We start from the raw sequence: 22,807 nt of genomic DNA, 5'->3' as shown, positions 1-22,807 counted from the left end.
GTTTCTCAGTAAAAGAAAAAGGCCTCAAAACATTTGGTCCAGTGATTACAATACAAATGCAACATCAGTCACATTTCCAGGAGGAGTCAGTTGAATAAAAATAAAACATAAAATAAAAAAACCTGCTGGCTATCTGGAATGCCAATATAATTTTAATTTGTGATTTCTTTTATCAGTTTTCTTTCATGGAAACCCTGCAAAGTAAACTTGAGACCTACTATTATTGGTCCCAGTGTGCGGCTCTCTGAAACCGAGGTCTACAGAGGTCTATGTGATGGTACAGTTGGCACTTTAAGCATTAAAAGTGGAGCAATGAAGTGAAAGAGGAGAACTGCTAAATGTCTTTCTCTGTTTTTTTGTCCTCATCAGGCTGCTGGCGAGGGTGTGCAAGGATACGGCAAACCTTGCTTTCCCCATTTGTTCCTTTCAATCTTTTATCATTCACCACAAAGGCGAAACATCAAATAATGCATCAAAGAATATCATTTAAAGGCTTCCCTGTTCTCCAGTGACGGTGACCACCATCTTTCGGGAAGGTTTCCTTCTCTAACATCCAGCTCCCTGAACTGACAGAAAAATGCCAATTCACGACACGACAGGCTGCTCTGACTGTGATTGTCATTTATATAAAGTGTTGCCTGCAGAAGATTTTGGCTGCTTTTGAATTATTATTAAAAAGAGCTGGATATTGCAAAAAAGGGTGATTTGCCATTCTTTCTTTAAAAAAACAAAAGAGTCTAATTAAGAAAAAGAGAATCGATTGTTCGGTGACAGATATGGGGTAGTCTACACAAGGACTGAGACGGATGGGAACCTGTCGCTCTCCTGTGACATTTTCTGTCTTTGTTGCCATCTCTGTATGTGTCTTGGGTGGAAGACGAAATATTTATACAGCAAGAGACACAGCTGTTTTTTTTTCCTTGTATGGCTGAAAACACCCCGACCTTTGGGATGCTGCAGCTAAGAAGTGTGGGTCATCTCTACCTGCTGCGTCAGTCAAGTGTTCAGTCTCTCAATTGTAAACATTAAGATTCACATTAGCAGTAAAAAAAAAAAAAAAGTGAAGTGCTAAGATTTGTCCTAAGTTTGTGTGTGTGTGTGTGTTTGTGTGCATGCATGCGTTCACATGTACATTACTCAACGCCTGTCTGTGAATGCGTCTGCTTCCTGTACGCATGCACAGATGAGAGGACGGTAAAATCAACGCTGTTGGATAACATTCAACATTTTTTTGCCAGAGTAAAATGTGTCCTCCTGCCGTCTTGGCCATCACCGTTAGAAAACCAGATCCTGAAATTCACCGAAAATAAATAAATAAATAACTAAAACAAAATAAAAAAAACTTTGAAAGGTGTTTAACATTCCTTAATCGGTAGTCATGTTCGGAGATTCTTCGCTGGACTTTTCCAAGTGTTAATCAGTCAGGCACAAAGAGCAAAAAGTTCCAGAGAAGGTTAAACAGGCTCTGTTGTGTGCACGGGGATGGTTTTTAAACTCTTTGGTGAGGCGCAAGAGCTGTTAGATACCAACACACTTAACCAGCGCTCCTGAAACATGTTTTTTTTTTTCTTTTGACAGCAGAAAATTGAACGAGTTCTCATTGGAAGCTCGCAGGAACACGTGACCGTCGACCGTCGAGCGTGGCCTCTTTGCATCCCTTCGGTTTCCCTCGTAAAGCAGACGCCCAGCAGCACAAGGGAGAAGCAAGTCACTGGCTACTGACCGGGTCTGAGGAAGGAATGAAAAATGTCCTGCAGTTACCATGCTGAGCCACATGAGGCCAATGTTTCATCAGGAACTCCACTGAAAGACAGGCTAGTGGGAAGCCATCTGACCAAGTGTTTGGGGAGATTTGTGAGCTGAATCGCAGAGAGTCATCTGTTCCCTGTCTACTTGTCTGTGTCTCTGTTGTTTATTAAAAGACAGTTGGGAGTAATAAAAACAGGATTTTAAGCAGGAATCGTTGGTAAGGCAGCACTCTTGGAGTCGCTTCTGGGCTTATTTTGACCTGTGGGGGGAAAAAAAGACAAGATGAAGAAAACCCAAAACAATGCCAATGATTTTATTTCTATTCTAACTGGTAAGTAGTTATTTTTAAGGTGCGATAAGACATGAAAACATAAAGTGTATGTGACACGGTCAAATCTTCCGTAAAAATGAGAACACTGAAGGTTAAGAGGTTTATGCTGAAATGCTAAGCAGTACATTGTGTTCAGTACGCTCCCTGACTTAGTCATTTACTCATGATAATGTTGCTGGATGAGAACATCATGAGCACTTGTCCCATGTGTTTTGTGAAAGATAACACTCGAGAGAGAGCCTGACAATCTCAAGGGTACACTGGCTCTGTGATACCCCACACCCCCTTTTTGTTGCCAAAACAATCATCTGACATTAATGCAATCATATTACATCATCTTTAATGCAGTGATGTCTAACTGTAAGAGTAAGACTAAGATTTGGTAGCCGTGTAACCTGTACTTTGAAAAAGTCTTGAGCCATCTGTTCTTGTCTTTTTTTTTTTTTTTAGAGCGCTCTTGAGCAACAGCTCTCCAGATTTTTCTGAAAAAAGTTTTTCTTTGGGCAGTGGCTGCTTTTTCACTATTTCGTATCAGCCCATTTCTTTTACCTGACCATTTTCAGAGAAGTGTTTTTCTTCTGTTAGGCCCTTTAACACTGACCCTTGAAACATTCAAGTACAAAAAAACCTCCCCTCACTCAAGTGATAAACCAGTGGTGTATCTACACATAACAGACAACTTAGCTAAGAAACCATTTTAAAATGCATCTTGAGGCACTTTGTTACCAAAACACATTATTTGTTCCCATTTCTTCAGTTTCTAGTCTTTAGCTGAAAACATATCATATTTTAGCACACTGTGCAGTGTTTTCAATCCATCCATCTTCTTCCACTTTTAGGGCGTTACAGGTTACACTCTTTACAGGTCGCCAATCTATTGCAGGGCTAACACAGAGAGACAGACATCCATTCACACTGACATGTGTACCCTGTCAATTTAGAATGACCAATGAATCTAACCCTCTGCATGTGGAGCTATGAGAGGAAGCTGGTGTGCTAGGACCAACTCGTGGGGAACATGCAAACTCCACACAGAACAGCCCTAGACAGCTGACGAATTCAAACTCAGGATCTTGCTGCTGTGCAGTGACGATACATGATGGTGAACCATGCCTTCAAGAGTTATTCCTGAAGACTAATTTAAAAAAAATAATACAAGAAAGATTGCCTGAGCGAAATCAGGCAATGTTTAAAAATAAGGTTATACCAAGGTTGCTAGAATTGTACAAACTCATGTATGTTTGCACACAATTCAGTAAATCACTCCAAGTTTTCCCTATTTTTCTAGCAAAACATAAAGAAATGGTGGATGGCTCAAGACTTGTAATTTCTCATTCTAAGGATAACAAATATTACAAAGCGTCGGATGTAGTGGTTTAAAGTATGCCACCACTGGACTCTAGAGCATTAGAGATGTGTTCTCTGGAGTCTCGACTCACACTTCTCTGTCTGGCAATCCCATGATGAGTCTGGGTTTGGCAGTTGCCAGGACAACAGTGCTTGTCTGACTGCATTGTGGCAAGTGTAAAATTGAATGGAGCGGTGATAATGGTGTTTGTTGTTCATGAGTCAGGTTCGGCCCCTTAGTTCCAGTGAAAGAAACTCTTAATGCTTCAGCATCCCAAGACTCTTGGACAATTTCATTCTCCCAACTTTGTGGGAGCAGTTTGGGGACAACCCCTTCCTGTTCCAACATAGTTGCTCACAAGTGCAAAGCAAGGTCCATAAAGACATGGATGAGCCAGTTTGGAGTGGAAGAACTTGACTGGCCTGCACAGAGTCCTGACCTCAACCCAAATACTTTTGGCAATACAGCGCACTGTACTCACAGCAGTCACTGCTGGTCTTATGCTACCTACCAGCAACCACGTAAAAATTGAATCCCCTCTTTCTAACAGAACGTGTTTTAAATATTACAAGTGAATGCTGTCAAAATAAAGCACTTTGAAATCAGATGATTCTTGGCGATACAGCCTATCATTCAAAACTATGCCACAATGCAATAGAGGTCAGCTGCGTTAGGAATGGGAACCAAGAACTGGTTCTTGTAAACAACTGGTTCCCAATTGTTAGTCTGCTTGCCTCGATTCCACTTATTGGTTCCACTTGTACTCGTTCTACAGTCGGCTGATTTCAGTTTGCGTGTCAGAGGAGCAAATTAGCGTCAAAGTCTGCAGCGTGGATATGGACACTACTTTTATTTCTATTACAGAAACGTATGAGAGCATGATAAAAAGAGCCGGAGCAAATGAAGTGCAAACTGCATCGAGAACAGAAAGAAGATGCATTACACTGCTAACACAACTTTGCCTCTTTGCAAGCACCTGTGCAGAGAACATGCTAACATTAAGCTAGCCAAGAACCCAGAATGATGTTAAAGCTGATAAGTGAATACTAACCCCAGCTCAGCTGTCAGACCCTGAACTTCAACACGTAGCAACCTGATGAGCAGTCAGACTTCTCAAAATGTCTTTGTGCTGGTTTTCATCTTTGCTTAGCGCTGTCAGTTTTGTGTTCATAACCAAATACTAAGAGAAAGATCGTATGTGTGTTCTCATTAGGACAGGGGTTTGTGTTGATGTATGGGGCTGTAGCCTAAAGAGACTTTGAGACAATGTGTTTCAGGTCATTTTACAGAGTAAAAAGCAATGTAACAAATTATTTTCTTCTAGGAGTTATTAAGTATCGTACTGCAATACCTCCAGCATGCACAAACATTTGACCACATAGCACTGCAATCAATTTGCATGAATGTAATGTCTTTGATATGCTGCTTAGCAATGGCAGAGCCAATGAGAACCCACTGAAAATCAATAAGAGAATGGATAAGGAATCAAATAGATAAGTGTTATTGATAATGGAATCAGAATTGCTAAATTCTTATCAATTTCCACCCCTAATTAGCGTGAGACAAAAAGATGAGGACTAAATAAAATGTGTAATAAATTCACTCCAAGAGTTTCAGCTCTGTATATTTTTTTCTATCATAAAACCACAAAAGTCATTTTTTTCTTTGTAAAAAGAAAGACATTTCTACAGAAGGCTGGAGGGGTGACTGTTGTGCGTGTGTGTGTGTGTAGGTGTGTGTTTGTGTGTTTTTCCTTTGGGATGGTACAGCTGATGCTTTTTTATTGGTCCCTTTGGCCAGAGCCAATAAACACCAAACTGAAGGGACAACAGCTGGAGAACAATGATAGCATATTGATGACGTTTGTGTCAGTATGTGTGCATATACTGTAAAGTACGTTTGTGTGTCCATATGTGTACAAGCACAACTACTGTCTGGATGTTTCTGCGTATGAGTTTGTGTGTACTCATGCTTCAGCTCTCGTGTGTATGTTTATGTGTGTTTGTGTTTCCAGCAATTATCTTGGGTGGGGAGGTGTGTGTGTGTGTGTGTGTGTGGAGGGTTTTTTGATGATTTATGACCCGTGTTATGGCTTCCACAGGGGAGATATAAAACTACAGAATGGTCCTTTATTGCCTTTCTTCTTTGTTTAGTCCTATGTTTCATCCATCACTCTCTGTTTCTCTTTTTAGCCACTCCTCTCTCTTTTTCTTTCTCTTCATCTACTAGCCTCTCACCCATCTCTCTCTCTCTCTCTCTCTCTCTCTCTCTCTCTCTCTCTCTCTCTCTCTCTCTAATTTGCTCTGGCTCTTTTCTAATAAAAACTGTTATTGATAACCTGCCCGCTGCACATCAGTGGAATCACCATTACTTTTCCTCGCTGTTTGTTACACTGGTGGACCTCTTTCCTGCGTTCGCTCGGCGCCTTCCCCACAACAAACCGAGACAGTGAGATTGATGCACGGTTGTCTGAGCCTGGACTCGTCTTGTGATCTCCTATTGGCTTCGCTGCCTAAGAGCAGCCGAGGATTTTGATGAAACTGCAATCCACAGTTTGAGTCTAGGGAAATTACCATATAAACTAGGATCTATCCTGCAAATACGCAAAAGAAAAACCTTGCAACAACAACAAAGGCCACTCCATGAGACAAAAATAATACTCTGGTAGGTGCTCGTTCCAGTCAGAGTGGAAAAGATGGTTAAGAGCTAATTATCAAAAACAGTGTAGTGGTTTTCACTACATGGCTCACCTTTATTTGTGAGGGGAGTGATAAAAGCACCACAGTGGTGATAACTGATGAGACCTGAGCTGGTAAATGATAAGCCCTTATGCTGATAGAGCAAGAACGTGCCTATATCCACCTCTGCAGAATGCATGATATCAAACCCAGATGAAAATGAACCCCTAAACAGACTGTTGGAGTTGAATTTTAGAGGGTGAGAGCTTTTCGGGGTTTAAAAAAGTGAGGAATGACCATGGCACTAATGTTGTTGGTACAACATATGATAAAATTAACCTCAAAGCATTTTAGCCAGGCATCTGCAGAAGAGACAGAGTGTCCCCATACTTACATGTACATGGGTTGTAGTTGAAGGTGGGAGGTCTTCTGAGGCCCCTGGTAGCCATACGAGTCAAACCCTCCTATAAAATCAACTGCACAAAAAAACAAAAGCAATTAGAGAAAGCGTATGTCACCGTGGTTATCAAGTGGGAACATCCCACAACAGATGATTCATGCCTTTAAACCTACTCCACCTACAGAGGTCTCAGCAGTACATTTTGAACCAGAACCACCATCTCTGTTGCTTCTATTCCTGCTAATCAGGATTGTAAGCATGAAACGGCTTCAAGTAAAAATTCTGCAATGCAAATTTCCTATCTATTTTTAGGTGCAAGACTAAGACTTATGCAGCGATATATATTTATGCCTTGAGAATACGCTTAACTCCTAAATTATCTAGGATAGCTCCACAGATTCCTGAGCTGAGGAGCTGCCAGCAGGTGGTTGCTTTCCTCACACAGAGGCAAAAAGCCTGGACTTTTGAAGCGAGGGAGCCATGATATTTCTTTTACTTTGATGTTGCAGAGCTCATAAAATGATACTTCCCTGCCTTGATCAGCAGCATACATTCCTATTTATTCTGTGAGATTTCATAACTTCAAGTACAATGCAGAGTTTTGGCTGTCACTGCATAGAGCAAACGTAGCTGTGAATTTACCTTAAACCTGCAGAAAACAAGTCTAAATAACATTTTACAGCAAGTACCACATACAGTCAGGCATCTTTATTCCCAAAACAAGCCCTCATTATGGCAGATAGCTTTTATATGTCTATTACTAAGATAATAACATACATACATTGCATGTATGTATTGCATCGTGCATTAGATGAGAAGATTGATGTAAATCTTTATGCAACCCAATAAGCTTAGCTCTACAATTATCAGATAGATAATCAACATGTTAACTCTTGTTTAGTTAATCTATATTAAAAAAAATGTAAAAAAAAGAAAAGAAAAAAAAGGCAGTTTTTTTTAGCAACTTAGATTATTTGATTATGTACAGTTAGCCATCCTCTAATCACTAAAATATTATATTTTTAAAATCAAATAAAAAAGAGATAATGTGTTACTAAAATTGTAGATGTAGATGTTTTTGTTTGAGAAAAATTTCTCCTGTTTCAAAGATTTTGCTATGCTAACTCGCAGCTAGCTTTAGCCTCAACAGCTAAGCACTTGTTTAGTACTGAAATAATAAATATAATTTCTGTATTAAGTCGCACCTGTATTGCATGGAAGCCTGTAACTCAAAATTTCAAGAAAATCTATCGGTAACTTGAAATTGTGACTTTTTTTCAGTGGGTTAAGGCCCTACCAGGACCTCCCCTTGTGTGGGTGTGGCGTTCTCTCTCAGCCTCCTCCTCCTTTGCTCCACCCCTTTGTCTTTCTCACTCTTCTCTCTCCCCAGGACACAGCTGGTGTTCATTGGCCTAGTTTACCACCTGGGCCCAGTCAGCAATCACCTCTCTGAGATTATATAGGCTGGGGAAGAACTGTGTGATGGTGGTGGTTTTTCTGGTGTTTCTTCATTGTGTTCTAGATGTCGAAAGAGGTCCTACTGTGTGATTGTCCTGCCTGTGGCGTGGAGTTGTGGGAGCAGTGGGGAGAGTAGCTGCTTCATGTGAGTAGTGTGGACTTGTGGGCCTCAACAGCAGCAGAAGCAGCAGTAGTGGAACTTGCTGCTGCTAGTGATAGGGTGGGCTTGTGGGCCCCCGGAAGTGCCTGTTTGGTTGTTGTGTCCTTTGTTCTTGCGAGCTTTTTCTTTTTCTAGTGTTATTGGTAAAACGGCTTTGCCGTCTCTGTCAGTTCAAATTATTTGTAATAAAACTATATTATATACTGAACACCTCTGTCTGGTTTCCTTTTCATTCCATTCTGGACCCATTTGTTACGGGTCCCCACACTCACAACCCAAGACCTCTTCGTGGGGATGTAACACAGTGGTGGAAACAAAGTGTTGGATGGTTTTAATATTCGCTAGCTCTGAAGCTAGCGAATAATTTTCGATCAGCTTAACTAACTTCAGTAACCCTTCAAAACTTAGTTTTACATCTTTATTTTGCTTGTGACCGGCTGGATGTGGGAAGAAAGACAAGAGGCATAAAGATGTTAACTAGCCAGCTAACTTAGTGCAATCGTCTTGGCTCTATGAATCCTGATTTTCATGCCTCGAGATTTATTGCAATATCAGCTGCAAAAGACACTGATCATTATTGGACTTGAAAGAATTTAGACTGCTGCTTTAATGGTCAATGGCAACTCTGTTTGCTTTTGGAAGTTGAGGAACATTTCAATACGGAAATGGATAATGATGCTGGACTTAACAACCAGACTGTAATTGCTTTTATTAAAAAAAAAAAAGTTGAAATATGCCTGTGCACATAACTAAATCTTCACGTTAAATTAAAAATAATCAATTAATATAGATCTTGCAACACTGAGACATTTAAAATTTTACTTTAAAGACAACCATACTCTACATTATCAGTAAAGAATATGAAAATCTAACACTGATTATTATTAAAAGCTATTTAGTATTTTAGGAATTTGGCATGACATACTTTTCTTGATTGTTTATTTCACTTAAAATCTTAATCTTTAGTCTTAATTAGTTGTAAAACAAGTTGTCCTTTATTTTTTCACATTGCTTGCATGAGAAATTTGAATATCAGCCTAACACACAACAGAAAAGCAGATGGAACAGTTTCTGGTGGTCATTCAGCTGATTGTGACTGTTCAGAAAGACAAGACAGAGCCTCTGTTGGTGCATGGAGCTTTCCTTCTTTGTGTGGATCCTTTTGTGGAGGAATGGCCTGGTGTAAACCGTAAGGGTTTCCTGCTGATTCATGCTGCAGTCAAATAGCCTCAGCAGAGTTTCTGCCATGCTCGACCCTTTGAACACTAGAGAAAATGGAGCCTCTGAGCTTGTCAGCGTGCTGCCTGTCAAGCTGTAGCTACCCAATTTAAAAATTCAGATTTGTTATTCATAAGGCTCAAGACTGTCCAGTAAGAGTGTAAGCACATAAGCAACTCTCTCAAAAAATGTTGCAAAACTTTATATTTCTTTACATTTATTACTGGTCAAACATTTCTATGATGACTGTTAAATAAAAAGTTGCTGTTGCTATGTTAAAGTGTTCATTCATAACTGCGTGTCGTTTGTGTGTACGAATGCGTTTGATAAAAATCTGTCTGGCACATTTGAGTAGCTCTGAGACAGATAACACTTACTATCTTGATTAATACACATGCGCACACACACACCTACACATATGCTCAGGCAAGCACAGAATAATTATCAAGGTAATGAGCTTTCTCAGCAACTCAAATTATTATTGGTCCTGAGTTTTCACTTCTTCACCCAAGGCTGATTTCCACCAAGCTCCCTTATTGTTTATTCACCCAGGATGGATCATTGTGTACCACTTTCCACAGCCAAAATTTGGGACTCACTGCTTAGCATCACTATCATTGTTTTTTATATATTAAATCTGATGGATTTATCAATGCTTTATCTGGAGTTCAAGCCTAGCTTTTCCAGTTCAAAGTCAGATAATTATTGTTTCACCACAATGTACCTCCAAGGACTTGTGATTGACTAAAAAAAAGACACAGAGCTTGAATTACAATATCCTGAAAGGTTTTTATGGTTTTCAAAACATGTTGCCTATCCCTACTTTAACAGAGGGCTGAGACTTTAATTTGAATCCTGATTCTTTCTGATAGCATTTTCCCCTTGAGAAGTATTAAAATCTTCCATGCAGTTTATTATCTCTCATCTGTGTGCAGTTTGAAGGTTTTCCTCATGTCTGCAGGAATTTCCTCTGTGCCCTTGTTTGCTCCCACAGTCCAAAGACATGCAATTTCGATAGACTGAAAGCTCTAAATTGCCTGTTGGTGTGAACGTGAGTGCGAATGCATTTGTCAACATGCATTAACAATTTCATAGACTAGCAACCTGGCCAGACTCTACCTTGTGCCTCCTTCTCAGTGTACACTATAATAGGCTCCAGCTCCCATCACTTTTAATATCATAATTGATTTAGAAAATGGATGAATGTATGGGTCAGCTGTTAATATGTGGAGGTGAAATTTGCCCAGATTTGTTAAAGTCCCTCACAACATGGTTTCAAATTATAGCTTTTCTATCTACTGTGAAATGTTCATGAATAAATAAGTAATGAAAAGGGCCCCACTACACTCATCATGTGTTGATTGATGAGTTTTTTTCATTATGCTGTTAATGTCAACAGAGCCATTAAAGGAGAGGAAATATGGCACTCAACGAATCCTGTCTAGAAATATATAAAGGACTATTCTGTTACCCAAAGAATTCCCATCTTTGCTACCAAAAGGCCAATCAACAGCTAAATAATATTTAAAAAATTCAACGATACAATCACCATGCAGTTCAGACTCATTTATAATGGTTCATGACCGTTTCAACAGTTTGGTAGAAGATATTATTCCTTACTATATAAAGTTATAGAGATATATCTTTCTCAGGTTACTGTGACATTATTTAGAATGCTCTCCATTCCTTAGTACTGATGTGGTGAGAGACTCAACTGTAAATGAAATTATAATGATGTTCAGGTAGTACATGTGTAATCAGCAGGGGAACAGAAGCTCAGAAAAAAACGTATTTTGGGGCAAAGACACCAAACTTTTTAAGAACTTTTAATAGGAATCTCTTTTGATTCTATCCATGCAGTTTTTATGTCTCATGTTTATCTATTTAGGGACTTTGTCTTGTTAACATGAAATAATTGTCCAAAAAAGTCCTGCCACTTGTCAGCCTTCTTGCTAATGCCTCTAGACAGTTATTCTGAACATCCTGTTTAGATAAATGGGAAGAGATCCTGCATGTATACAATGTATAGATAATTGGCGTTCTGCAAGGGCAAGCAAGGCAAGCAGGGCTTGGCCTGTGAAATCTCAAAAGAGGTATCAATTAAAGTGAAAGCAATCTCTCTTTTTGTATCTCAAACAGCGTTTTGTCTTGAACTTTCCACCATCCTATAAATTACTGCCATTTTGTAGATGTTGCAGGCTATTAGGAGGCTTGCCTCCAACCATTATTGGCTAATGCCATGTAGACAGAGTACATAAGCCTGCCACAACATAGCAGAAACTACTGTGAAAATGTATGACAACAACACAACTGACTCTCAGGTTTCCTGGTTTGACTGTTGCTCTTTTGAGGTAAGGGTGGGATAATTACCATCCTTGCCACTACAGAATTTTCTCAGATTTCTATTCAAGAGTCTCTCGGTGACATCTTTCTCTTAGTCTCTGTTAGTGCATGAAAATACTGTGAACTCTGACATCTTTTAGCTGAGCCCTATCAGCTCAAACCAATGAAAAATAAGAACAGGCACTAAAATGTGAAAAAATAAAGCTGTTGCACTTTGACAGAAACATGTGCTCAGACAGGACTACATAACTCATGGATGAGTAAATGTTATTTAAACTTTTTCCAGGGACTGGATTTGTTACCTTAAAAACTAAGAATGTTTGTTTTTGGCAACATTTCACGCCACTAAGCACAGTGATGGCAACACATTTCTCTCATCAAAGTCTGCTGCTTAGTTCTGTCAAACTCTCTCTCGGGGTGCAGCATCAGGAGGAATGTGCAGTATCGAAAGCCAACGGCCAAAATGCAGTTAACAAAAGGGCAAATACTAAATGTTGCACATCAATTATTTAGACATGGAGATGAAGGCAAAGTGGCATTTTAGGTTTACTGTCATCACTGAGCTTATTAAAATGCAGTATTAAAAAAACCTCCTCTCAAAAACAACCCCTGAAACTCAATTATTTTCCTTTAAAGTCTCATAAATGTAACATTACATTACTCTCAGCTGTTCTTAAATTTTTACACTATGATGATTTCACTTTTCGCTGTGACCTCGTTTAACATAGAGGTCGTCCTGTCCCAGTACTGACCCACACTTTTATAACAGACGGGATAAATTTGCCCCCTTCAATCTCGACTCCCAATCTGTTCAGGGCAGGAAGGAAAGCAGAAAAATGTGTCTAGTCTCGAGGCTTCAAACTATTTCCACTGATCTAGTCTGCATTTATTACCTATCAATATTTATGCGTTAACAAGCAGCCTCCATGGTTCACTGTTGAATAAGACATGCCACGGTATTGATCTTTGGGAAAAACGGCTGCGTCTACTTTAACGGAATAACTTAACTGATGGCCTCAGGTAAATGGGCTCATTCAAGTAAATGCACAAGGATGCACACTGCATTTTAAAAGCAACAAAAACTGAATTAACATGTTGATGTGCCACATTTTCATCTTCTGCGCCACATGCAAAGGCAACTATTTAGACTCACATCTTACATAAAACGCTTACTATATAGTAGTCAGTGTCACCTCTGGAAAACCAGCCCAATTCCAAATCAGCATGGTTGTATTAATGAATTGATGTATCGATAAAAGCCTCAATAAAGACAAATACTTTGTGAATTGACTGATGAACATCTTTTAGTTCCCTTTCTCTTCACACATTTTTCCCTCCATGACTGTTGCTTGGTGATGGTGGTTGAAAGTGGGAAGCATGAGGGAGAGACCTGCAGTATGAATGAAAAGCAACTTTGATCTAGCAGAAATGTGCTCAGCTATCTTCATCCTCCACACGTTCTCTCACGTCTCTTTCTCTGCATGTTGCTGTAAAATGAATGAGCCCGGCTGTTAAGTCTGTGGGCTACAAGTTTCACTGTGAATTTGTGTCGGTAAAGTAGTGGTAACGACCCTCAACGAGACAATGGCTCCATTCAAACCTTCTGCTTTTTTTTATTAAGAGAATAAACAAGATGGACAGGAGGAGTGTAGTGAGAGGGCGACAGATTGAATTTATTTTAGAAGCCTGACCCTTCAAAGCAACTTTACCCAGTATATTAGAAATCAACCACTGAACCTTGCCAAACAGAGTTTAGTCAGAGCTTAGCAACCGTAACCAGGAACAGCGGGTTTGTCAACCTTTGGATTTCTACACACGCTAAAAGCAGCCAGAGAAACAATTAAAATCCTCAGTTTAAATGGCTACAGTTTTTAAAAAAATCTTTTCAAACGAACAAACAAAAAAATTCAGAACAGATTAAACCATTCGACAGAACAAAAAAACTGCAATTTTTTCTCATTGTGCAACGTCATTGGTTGTGGACCCAGAGTTTTGAGTATCTGTTGACATTCAATTCTTTGATAATTTATTTGTATATATATATATTTTTTTTTGATTGTCATGCTCCTTTGTATTTGTAGCCTTAAGTACTTTGTTTCAGATCCCATGTATTTACATTTGTTTTCTGGCTTGAGGTTATTCTGTATACTTGTTATTTTTCTAGCCCTTTTCCTTATATACTTCTGTGTCAAGTGTGTCTTAGGGTTTAGTCTCTGTGTATAATCACTTTCTTTTTTCATTTTGATACTCTCCTGACTTCTGTTTCTCAATTCTAGGTTAGTCTACTTCCTGTCTCATTATCTTTGAATAGTTTCACCTGTTTCTTGTTCCCCAGCTGTTTCCACTCAACTCCGTAACCTTCAGTGTGTTCCTGTGGCATTTCCCTGTCTTTCAATTAAACCTCGTCATGTCATTCTGTTTCCATACCTGCCTGTTTCACGGTGTTTTTCACTGTGCTGCCTGTATTTTATTGTTTTGTATCGTGGACTTTGTTTTACTTCTGTTTTGTGAAGATTTATGAATTTTACAAACAGTAAACTAAAAATACCTCAGGAGTTGGAATGTGGCTCAGTGCTCAAACCTGAGGATGTGTGCTTTGTGACAAATGGTACGACTGGTGTTTATAAACTCTGAGTGAGACAGCTCACCTGTCTGAAGCAGAGAATTAAATCTGATGGTAGAATCTCACTAATCCTGTCTCCATGTTAGAGATAATTAATAGTTTGAAATATTTAATAAAGTCACAGCTGCTGTGCGACTCGTGTAAATACTTGCAACTCCCTCTACTCATATGGATCCCGCAGATGCGATTCTGCAGGTATTTAATGAATGTTGATAAGATTGATATTTCAGAAGTCGCATATTTTCATGTGAATCAATTATAACTTTTGTTTGTGGATCTCAATGTAACTCCCCATATGTAATCATTTATTCCTCGCACACACTTAAAAGAGATGAAAGTACTCATTTAAATCGAGGATTATGTAAGTTTCAAAAAATAAAAACATAATTTTGCTTTCAAGGTATTTTTCGTGTATGACCATGTGACTGCAGGTGTGTGACTGTGTACTTACAGCTATCCTCCTCTTCAGAAATAAGCTTGACCACGTAACAGGCGTAGATAAACCCCACCAACTAGAGACAAAGACAAAGGAAAAAAGACAAAAAACAGAGGAACATTACTCTTTTGTGCAACACAGAGAGAAAGCGGAAAACATGTGAGGGTGAACAAATAGTTGGAACAGACAGAGAAAACAGGTGTTGGTGGAAGTGGAGCGGAACAGCACTGTGGTATTTTGCTCCAAAATAGAGCGCTGTGTGTGTGTGTGTGCAAAAACATATTTTCAATGACAACCACAAGGTTATCCCAAATTTTCATGGTTTTAGAGCTCCACAGACACTGTTTTAATGCACATGCTGTGGGTAAACGTGCCGTCTATTGCCTCGGTCACAAGCAATAACTCTAGCTTACAAAATCAAGGCAGATAATGCTACATTTGTGATTATCATCAGAATGAAAACCTTACACCACCGCTGTGGGGCAGGGCTTTGTAAGCGTACAACCAGAGGTGAACCTCACAGTCTTCCATCTCATCATGTCATGTCCGTTTGAAGCCATTCACATACCTGGAAATAATGAGGGCCAAACAATCAAAAAAGGATGCTGCAGCTCTGTGCTGTGATTGTTACAGGGAGAAGCTTACATTAAACATGTGTGTATCTGTGTGGGTTATGTTTAGACTGTGGTACAGCAATCCACACCAGCAAAACACCTTTTGCTATCTGATCTGCTTTCCCATTGGCTGTCTGTTTCCTAGGAGACCGATAGGAGGTGGCCGATTGGAGCAAAGATGCAGGAAGGTGCAGTCGATGTAAGGTCGGGATTTTAGTGACCTTATTACCCCGCGACGACGGAGGAGGAGAAGAGGATGGAGGGAAGAGATAAAACGTGGGATGGGAGGAAAAATAGGTATACACGTGTGTTTGTATGAGGCATTAATTTAACCTATTACCCTGAATAAAGAGGACTTATTGCTGAAATATGGCTTTAAGTGTTGGGAAAATGACATTGACCTGGTTGGTATTCTATTGACTACATGGACGGATGCCAACACACACACACACACACACACACACACACACACACACACACACACACACACACACACACACACACACACACACACACACACAAGCGCATAAACACTCAGCTAGCTGCAAATGTGAGGAGCTACATTTGAGATTCAGTGTATATCTCAAGGTCCTGACCTCATTTACTCTAAATAATGTTCAGCTCCCAAAGCTCCCCTCCGTTTCTCACACTGACTATTCCTTCCAGCTTCTCTTCCTTTTTCTCTTGCCATTATACATCCCATTTCCTTCCACCTTGTACTCGCTCTCTCCTCTGCCTCACACAAGGAAACGAGTCAGGAATACAGTGTTTCGCTGCGCGGTAGATGAATTTACTTAAAGCTAAGCCACATACAGGAGGAGGAAACTGCTGCCGGTATCAGCGGGGGGATCAAAACTGATGAGAAAACAAATGTGCTTTGTGCAGCAGATATGCCATGAGAAATATCCACTGGTCAAAGATGCTGATAAGTTTACGTCCTACAACATCGCAGCTGTCGGTACTACTGACAGCATCATTTCAAAGATTAGGATGACCTCGACCTCAGGCTGCGTCTCCTGTCTGCCGCCAATCCAGCTTGAAATGATTTTTATATTAGTATTCACTTGAAGCAGACTTTTTGCATTGCAAAGTCAAAATGTTGCTTAAAAGACTATGAAGAGTTTAGGGAGTTTTCCACCAATGATCGGGAGCTTGTTCTGTCTTCTTCTGCAGGCTCATTGGCTCTGAAAATGACTTTTGGGTGCAGTTGTGTTAGCGCGACTGAACAGGGAGCGGAGAGCCATGCCCGCCCCGCGATAGGGAACATTCTGATCAGCTGTGACGGAGTACGTTTCTCTGCACATCAATATCCTGTTAATATTCGTGAAACTCAAGTATTCCGTTTTTGGTGTTTGCTGCATATAAACATAATATCCTGTTTACAAGAAGTCTGATTATATCTCGTCCTGGAGTCAAGAAATCCAAATAAGATAGCTGGGGTTCACCAATATTAGCTATGGGGCTGTAAGCATGTGTGTTCCTTATCTTGTTTATTGCTGGAGTTCTGGGTGTGTCTATGTTTGATCCCTGCAGTTATATTTGGACTTTCCTGCTCATGAACCCTGGAAAATAGCATATTTGTTATTTTAGGTTTTGCAGGGCCAAACACTTCCAAACCACATTTTTAGTTTTGACTAAGATTTTGATTAAAAAGTGCCAATAGCAACCAACTAGAAACACATTGTCAGTGTAAGATACAACTTACAGACAATTACAAAACAGGTGTGTGTATAAATAAAAACTGAATGGCATGATTTGCAACTCTCATAAACACCTATGTTATTCACAAACAAAAATAGAAATCACATCAAATGTTTGAGCTGTGAAAATGTACCATTTTAAGGAAAAAAAGAGGTCATTTTAAACATGTCTCCAAAACATTGGGACAGGGCCATGTTTAGCAGTTTGTAGCATCACCTCTTTTTGACAGTCTGTAACCATCTGGGAACTGATAAGAGTAGTTGCTGGGCTTAGTGGATCGCAGGCCGACCAGTTCAGCACCCGCGATCCACTAAGAACATTATTCTGAAAGTGTTCAACAATTGAAAGACACAATTTTTTTGCAGATTGGTAAAACCTTGCCCATCTTTACTTCTCAGAAACTAGGCCTCTCTAAAATCAACTTTTTTTTTTATCGGGGATTGTAAAAAGAAAGAAATACGGTGTTTTAGCTTCTCCACAGTACATGCTTTCTGCCTTTTAGTGAGCTATACCCCCAGGTTTCTCAGACAGACTCTGGCTCCTTTTTTTCATTTTGTCTGTGGATTTAGGTTTCCTAGTTACTGAGCGATGTTCAGTGTGACGAGTGGAAATGGAAAAAGCACCACTTCAGCATCAACTCAGACAGGATCCCTGCCCCTGATCAGCCTGACAAGCAATAACTTGTACAGCTTCACCATTTCGCCGCACAGCACCGTGCACCTCACTCAGAGCAGAAGCCCTTTATTCTTATTAGGTTTTATGAGCACAAGGGCGCATGCAATCCCAGGAGGCAGGAGTTTGTCCCATTTCTTAAACATACCGTTTATCGAATGCCTGTTGCCATGGTAAACACTGCAAATGTAGTTAGTTATGCAACAGTAAGTCCGTAAAACCTAGTTGCATTATTCCAAGGTAGAGAAAAGTAATGGTATGGGTGATAAATTGTGAGATATGCATGTTCTTCCCGCTTCGATGTAGTTGACCGCAACATTTCTCCCCTTCAGAGCTTGAACAGAGTGTTCTGAACAAATGTTTGCAATGATAACGATGGCAAAGTGGCCTTCCTGCACTGCAGTTACACCTCCTAGTTTCACAGTGTCTGTGAGTGGCTGATACACATGCACGTGCATGTTTTCAATCTCAACTCTTCTTCTTGGTGTTTTTGTTTTACGGCTCCCATTTGGCATTTATAACAGATTAGTCCATGTTAACAATGATTCAATTAATTTATTAAATGAAGTAAGAATGAAATGGGGTGTTGCGATGGTAAATGCCATTATCTGGCAAGGCCTGGACTCAGCTACCCACAGGTGTGATTGTTAAGTGTGAAGTTGTCAATACTACTAATCTGCAAATAAACCCAAAGTACAAAATAATAGGATGTAAGATTTACTAATGATATTTAATAAAGACGTGCAGTGAGCTCCACATGTATTTGTAGATTCCCATTCATGAGTTCCTCTTTTATGGAAAGAAGAGAAAGAAAAGTCATACAACATGAATATCAAGGCTTGCAGTTGGCAATTTCTAGCTAATTGCACCATTATTTGATACAGAAAAAAAAAATCATGTCTTACCTAATTTTCTATTGACATCATCCTGGTAGTGGTTATAAGTACAAGTGCATAATAACAGTTTAAGAGCAGCTCATAGCTCAAATGTTTAGAGCCATATCTGCATATCTCTGTTCCTTTTAAATGGCTAAATTGTTTGCAGTGAAGCCGCTTTTCTACGTATAAATCCTGAAATTTGAGATGTCAGAAATTAGCCAGAGAAGGAGTCAAAACACCCCTGATGGAGGATTTTGTCCACCATTCTATTCATGCTGTTCATAAGCAAAAACCTAAGCAAACACTTAGCTGTGTCTGTCAGATTATAAGTAGCAAGCTGTGCAAGTGTTATTAGTTGGTCTGTCTGCTTTACAATCTGCTAATTGGAGAAACTCCTGCTAGATTTTGGTTGTTATCACTTGAATAAACTAGCTCCATCTGTGATCATAGATGGTAGTGGATCACCCAAAGAACTTTCCACTTCCATCTGCACTTTTTCCGGGCTCTTGCTTAATAAATCTTGCACTAAGAGTCTACAGCTATATGAGAGGTTCTGTGAGCTGGGGTGAGAAATGATATGGAAAACCACAAATATCAACCTCTAGTGGCGCCAAAGGAAAAGTAAATGTCAGTGGCAGTGCATTGTCAGGATATCTGAACTTTTACCAGGTCTTTGTTTTTCTTTCAACAGGCCAAAATCCTCAGGAACATTGCCACATTGCTAAAATCACTTTCATTGCCGCTGTGTGCTACGCAGGCAAAGAAATCCCATTAGACAAAAGGAAGATAAGTGAATCATCATACTTTTCTACAATCATGATGCTCCAAATGTTCCCTTAGCAGTGATTCTGATAACACCTGGAAGTTTTGAACGGAGCGCAGGGAGAAATTAGTTGAATGTCAAGCAGCTGGTGTTCGGTAAGGATGGAAACTCTACGTTCTGCATGGCCTGAGAGCAATAATTCACTGATACCATCACGGGATGAGACCTGTTAGAAAAGCAAGGACAGATGCCATGGACGTGCATGCATAAGTCAGTCTCCCAGTGACGCAGTCAGTTCTACACCAGAAATGAAGAGGAGTTAACATTTTGAATGAAGCACAGTGCTTTTTAAGTAGATCTTAAACCAGCTGAGTAGATCCGCAGGTTAATACATGACCACCACCACCAATTACCCCTCCCATTCACTGTTGCTTTATTCTCATAACATTCACAGTGTTCATTCTGAATCTTAACGATAGAGCTGTTGTCTATTTGTCTGCTAATCTTGCCTTGTGTTGTGGATGTATTGCTCTTTGATGAGAAATGAATTCATCTCCAATGAGCAAATCCATTACAGCTGTCTGTGGAATTGTACTGAAGATAAATTGTGTTGTGACGAAGATGTCGCATCCATTGGATTAAATCTATTTACGTGCTGATGATGTCCTCTAAAACTTAAACAAATGCTGGGGGAGTTGAGGGTGTGGCGAGGGTGTGGTGTATTATATTTTGTCACCAAGAGCAGGAGTGAAAATTTACAGCTTTAATTAATACTTAATTTGTTTTAAACAAAACAAAAACCAAAAAAAGAGACACCATCAAGAAAACAGAGATGTGGTTCATCAGGAGAAGGATGACAATATCATACATACAAGACCAAAAGAACACTGTGTCAGAAGACCACGTTGAAACAAGGAGGATTCTTTGGACACATTATGAAAAGAGCAGGAATGCAATATAATGATATATTTTGAAAAGGGTGGAGGAAAGTGTTTTAGTCCATCATAATAATAATAAATGCCCAGTCTCTTTCTCAAAGTGAAGAATAAAGATAAAATCAATTCCCTGGTTTTAAGTGCTCCTGATTTAAGCATATTCTCTGTGCAGAGTTGTAACATGCAAACAAGCCGACATAGCTAATGGTAATTTTCATCAGTCGATTATGTCTCAGAGACAGGGTTACTCAGCTGTGTGTGGGGACCAGGCTATATGCAGCCATTCCTCCCAATCAGAGAAAGAAAACAAAAAACAACAGTAGGTGATTTCACTGATTAGTATCTCCACTTTAGATGAAGTTATGCTAATCACTGAAATTACTTGCAGGCATGCACTTTAGACCACGGAGCCAGCAGACAGCCTCTTAGATAATGTTGTTTAATATAATTATCACTTTGTTTGTGCTATTAGGATGTACAATAGCGCTGAGGGGGAAAAAAAAACGTAATTAAAGAAGTAACGCTCGTGCATTTCCCCACTGTGCTATCGTCTGGGATTGAAGGCCTACATTTCACTGAGCACGCTCCAGTTCTCCCCGGAGAAGCCTTATGCTCTACGTCAGTACAGCTGATATTCACTCTGTGGAACAAACTGTAAAGGAATTGAAAGTTTAGAAAGCTAATTAGTCCACTCTTCAAAATTAACACAGTAATTCACTGTAAAAGTCAGGCAGCAAACCAATTAACGATTTATCATATACACTTTATGAAATAAATGAACCATGGGACAAAGCCCAACGAGACTGACTGTGGAACGAGTTGTTTTCTTATGAGACAAATATTCTCATCTGTTGTAGGGAGAAAAAAAAACTAAAATAGATTTGCGGTCACAGTTGTTACATCACATGAAGTCAGTAAACTGGAGACGAAAATCCAACTGCTGCGAGACACTTAGAAAAGCAAACTAGTCCATCACACACCCAACTAACCACCCAGACAAACAAAAACATGCAGTGTTGAAGAACCTGACAGCTGCAATGCTTCAGTGGCTATTTGTCTTCCTCACACTGTCCAGACTTGTCTACATTTAGATTCCCCCCACCATCGAAACACGAGAGCCTTTAATTCTTGAAAACACAAGCATTACCCCTTTTTGTCAGGTTGTCAGATATTACCTGTTAGTATTGATCCAGCACCATTAACGTTGCTCCAGGATCCAATCACCTGTGGTGTGTAAGTTCAAACTTGACAAGAGCAAATAATGAGATTAACCTGTTCATGTTCATTTTTTGGTGTTTTCTTTAATGAGGTCCTCTGAGCTCTTTTTCAGTCGAATGTCATCCAATCATCCATGCACACCCCCAATCATTATCACCTTTCAAACATGCTTTGCCACTTAAATAATGTGTCATAAAGTAGGACATTTCAAAACAGGTGAGTTTACAAATGTAATTCAACTCTTTCTGAACTTTTGGCTCATGCTCTTGCCTTTCGTTAATGACTCTTTAATGTTATGGGAGCTTGAGATGCCATAAACATCAAGGAAAAAGATCATAATGATACTCAATAATAATTTGTTTATTAGCAGTAAGAAAGTAAGGAGTAAACTTCACATTGCAAATGTTTCAGTTTGCGTGCTTGATTTAAATATTCTCTGCTTTATAATTTGCCCCTTGAGAAAGATGCTCCTAGAAATCCAACAGAGTCAGTCTGAAAAATCTCTTACATGTAACCTTGCGCTCTTTTTTTAAATACAGATGATTCTTTTATAACAGTAATTTTCTTTAACGTCAAAACCCAGTTTGCACAAGTGCAATGCATACATAAATCTGGCCCATAGTTTAGTCCCATTTAGATTTTTGCAAAACAATATAGTTCGATTATAAGACACCTTTTTCACAATGTTAGTCACATGTTAGAAAGCCTTTGTGCCAGAAAAGGAAGTAACAATAAATACGAAGCTTTAATGACACCAACAGACCAATGCTGGATTATGTGCCAAGCATCGGTTATTCAGACAATCAACCTGATAACGACCAGTCATTTAGTTTAGGGTGTAATTCAAGCAAACTCTAACCCACACTTAGTCAATTACACCAAACAAGGCTGGCGGTCGCCTGGTGAACCTGTCAGACTGTTGAGTTTGTGCTCATGGAGCATGACAGTGTTTCAACACACCAATTACAGTGAGACAGTGGTACAGCTGTGCGGCGGCTTGGCACTCAGCCACACTATAAGCACCACTATCGATTGTCAGAGAGACACAGAGTAGGCATGAGAAGGGGACAGTCATGCACTGCAAGAGAGCGAGATGCAGAATGAAACCGAAAAGACGGAGAGTCACTCGCTTCCGAAACCTTTTCCCTGTTCTTTGTTGGCGTAATGATGCACGGCCGTGGCATTAAAGCTCTGACTTGTTTATTGCGTGCACTTCCTTATTTGAATGTATGTGTACAAACAGAGCTACAGTACAGAGGAAACTGATATGAGAAGTGGCAGG

The 22,807-nt window shown here is 39.7% G+C and overlaps 1 protein-coding gene across 1 annotated transcript in view; it reads right to left on the bottom strand.

Moving 5' to 3' along the window:
• Window positions 1-270: 270 nt before the first annotated feature.
• Window positions 271-22,807, bottom strand: part of nkain2 (sodium/potassium transporting ATPase interacting 2) — a 107,996-nt gene continuing 85,459 nt past the window's right edge. The window contains exons 5-7 of the mRNA XM_024805210.2: window positions 14,760-14,820; window positions 6,501-6,582; window positions 271-2,008 (exon numbers count right to left, since the gene is read on the bottom strand). Coding sequence (XP_024660978.1) covers window positions 1,999-2,008; window positions 6,501-6,582; window positions 14,760-14,820 — 153 coding nt within the window. The 3' untranslated portion in view covers window positions 271-1,998. The remainder of the gene's footprint in view (window positions 2,009-6,500; window positions 6,583-14,759; window positions 14,821-22,807) is intronic.

This window comes from Maylandia zebra, linkage group LG15, assembly GCF_041146795.1.
Source record: "Maylandia zebra isolate NMK-2024a linkage group LG15, Mzebra_GT3a, whole genome shotgun sequence".
NCBI lineage: Eukaryota > Metazoa > Chordata > Actinopteri > Cichliformes > Cichlidae > Maylandia > Maylandia zebra.
The sequence above is the reverse complement of the archived record's forward strand: the minus strand, read 5'-3'. Positions and strand labels throughout refer to the sequence as shown.